General features: G+C 57.8%; 1 protein-coding gene across 8 annotated transcripts in view; it reads right to left on the bottom strand.

The window, feature by feature from the left end:
* Positions 1-2,237, bottom strand: part of TAL1 (TAL bHLH transcription factor 1, erythroid differentiation factor) — a 15,950-nt gene that overhangs the window by 6,321 nt on the left and 7,392 nt on the right. For 6 of the 8 annotated variants that reach the window (XM_025871556.2, XM_025871558.2, XM_073896808.1 and 3 more), the window contains one exon: positions 1,131-1,225. In XM_025871556.2, coding sequence (XP_025727341.1) covers positions 1,131-1,225 — 95 coding nt within the window. Of the gene's footprint in view, positions 1-1,130; positions 1,226-2,077; positions 2,209-2,237 lie in introns of those variants that run through there. The other 2 variants (XM_073896810.1, XM_025871561.2) reach the window with 2 other exon arrangements.

Below are 2,237 nucleotides of genomic sequence, written 5' to 3'. Positions count from 1 at the left end.
TTATTTGAGAGAGAGAATGAGATAGAGCATGAGACGGGGGAGGGTCAGAGGGAGAAGCAGACTCCCCCCCCCCCCAGCAGGGAGCCCGACGCGGGACTCGATCCCGGGACTCCAGGATCATGACCTGAGCCGAAGGCAGTCGCTCAACCAACTGAGCCACCCAGGCGCCCTGGGCTGGTTAGGTCTTACGAGGTCTGTTCTTATCTAGACTCTAGGCCCCCTCCCCTCCAGAACACCACAGAGGACTCCTCTCCAGAAGCTCCAGCTCATTACATATCCCTCCTCCTGGCTCCCTGAATCAATCCCAGTCCGGCTTCAAGGCCTCAGGTGTCCTTCTTTACAGGAGTCCCAGGCCCCAGCCAGGCTGACACACACTGGCAGCTCCAGGGATTTGCTCCAAGTCCTGGGCTCTGAAGGGCCTGCTCTCCTGCCCCCTGGTGTTGGGTCCCCTCTACTACATGGCAAGAGAGACAGGGTACTCCAAATTTCCCATTCGTCCAACCCCTTTTCCCAAGTTCAGGCCAAAGACTACTCAGGGAGTTCACAAGAGTAGTGCTGAGGACCTCCGGGGGGATGCGGGCGGGGCAGGGTAGAATCTATGATGTCAGGAAGGGAACTCCAGGTCTCAGCCCTGGGTATGGAACAGGGGACGAGGGGGCCCCACAATATAGGGACCTGGGACAAGGGCCTTAACGGTGCAATTCCAGGCAGGGAGCAAACTCCAGACTCCAAAAAGGACCTGGGAGGAGGTGCAAGAAATCCCTGAGGGTCAGTGCTTAGAGGGAGGGAGCACCGTGTGTTCTGTCCTCCCCCCCGGGGATTCTTGCCAAGTGTAGGAATGGAGCAACAGTGGGGACTACAGCTGACCCTAGAGGTTTGGCCTAAATGCCACAATGTGTCCTCACTGCCATGTGCCCTCTTCCCAGGACCGAGAGGATGGCCCCCCAGCCCCACCCACGACTTCCCCTCGACCTAAGTCAGTTGCAGGGCAAGGACTCTGGCAGACTCGAGTTCCAAGGGAGCCAACCCATCCATGTGAGACACCTATGGAGTAGTCCCTGATGATCCCACCTTCGGGGGCTCTAACCAGCATGAGGGGTGAGTACAAAAAAAGAGGCAGGTACACTCACCATCAGTAATCTCCATCTCATAAGGGGAGGGTCTCCTCTTCACTCGGTTGTTGGTGGCGAACATAGGGAAGGCATCTGGCTCCCCAAAGAACCCACTGTGGGAGGGAGCAGGCAGATCACAAGATCACACGTAGGTGGAGGGGAGGAAGGCTCCTTAGCGATCCTCCCCACATGTTCTTGAGCCCCGCCCCCCGGGAAAACAAGGGCAACCCTGCTCCCTTCATACCTGAGTTTGGGACAGAAGGAGCGTCACACACAGACCCCCAAACACACTCACAGAATGCTCCCACTCTCCTTGGTGAGACAAGCAAGGGGAGAAGGGGTCACACACCCACACACCCCTCCCCACACACAATCAGAAGTGAACACATGGAGCAAACGCAAAAATGAATACACACACCCCACAGGCAGACATACTCCCCTTCCCCGGAGGCGAGCACACAATCCACACACACCTCCCCTCCCAATCAGATACTCACACAAGCAGGGGTGGCTTTCACACCTGATGGTGTGCAACTCTAGCACCTCACATGGTCGCCTTCCCCACAAATCACCCCACCTTCACGCAGGCCCCAGGGGGCCTGTGGACAGACAAGAGAAAGGAAACCTCCCTCGAGGGACCACTGCTTACATGCCCGCCCATTCTGGGCTCTCAATCGCTTCTTCCTCAAGGTCTCCCAAAGACTCACTAACTGCCCCACACTGTCAACCCCTGCCTCATCTTCCTGTCTCCACCCCAAACCTACCTCTATCTCCCCACTGTCTCTGTGGCCCCAGCAGGGGAATGGACACCTTAACACGGAGGGGGGTACAGGCCCCAGCCTGAGACCACAGCTAGGGGCAGAGGGGTTCAGGAGGGGCCGGAGGGATCCACTCCCCACACCCGCCCTGGAGCGGTTCCTGGGGAGGGAGCCCTCTTGCAACCACCCTCGGATCTTATCGCTTACCTGTCCACTGAGGGCTGCAGCTTCCAGAAGAATTTCACAGCGAGGGCATTCAGACACACTCTTGCCTGGTACTCACACTCAAGCAACTCCCTTCGGTCCACACCACACCCCCAAACCCTAACACACACACACACACACACACACACACACACACACACAC

This window comes from Callorhinus ursinus, unplaced genomic scaffold (assembly GCF_003265705.2).
Source record: "Callorhinus ursinus isolate GAN/ISIS: 27379988/994484 unplaced genomic scaffold, GSC_fseal_2.0 scaffold9, whole genome shotgun sequence".
Lineage (NCBI taxonomy): Eukaryota > Metazoa > Chordata > Mammalia > Carnivora > Otariidae > Callorhinus > Callorhinus ursinus.
The sequence above is the reverse complement of the archived record's forward strand: the minus strand, read 5'-3'. Positions and strand labels throughout refer to the sequence as shown.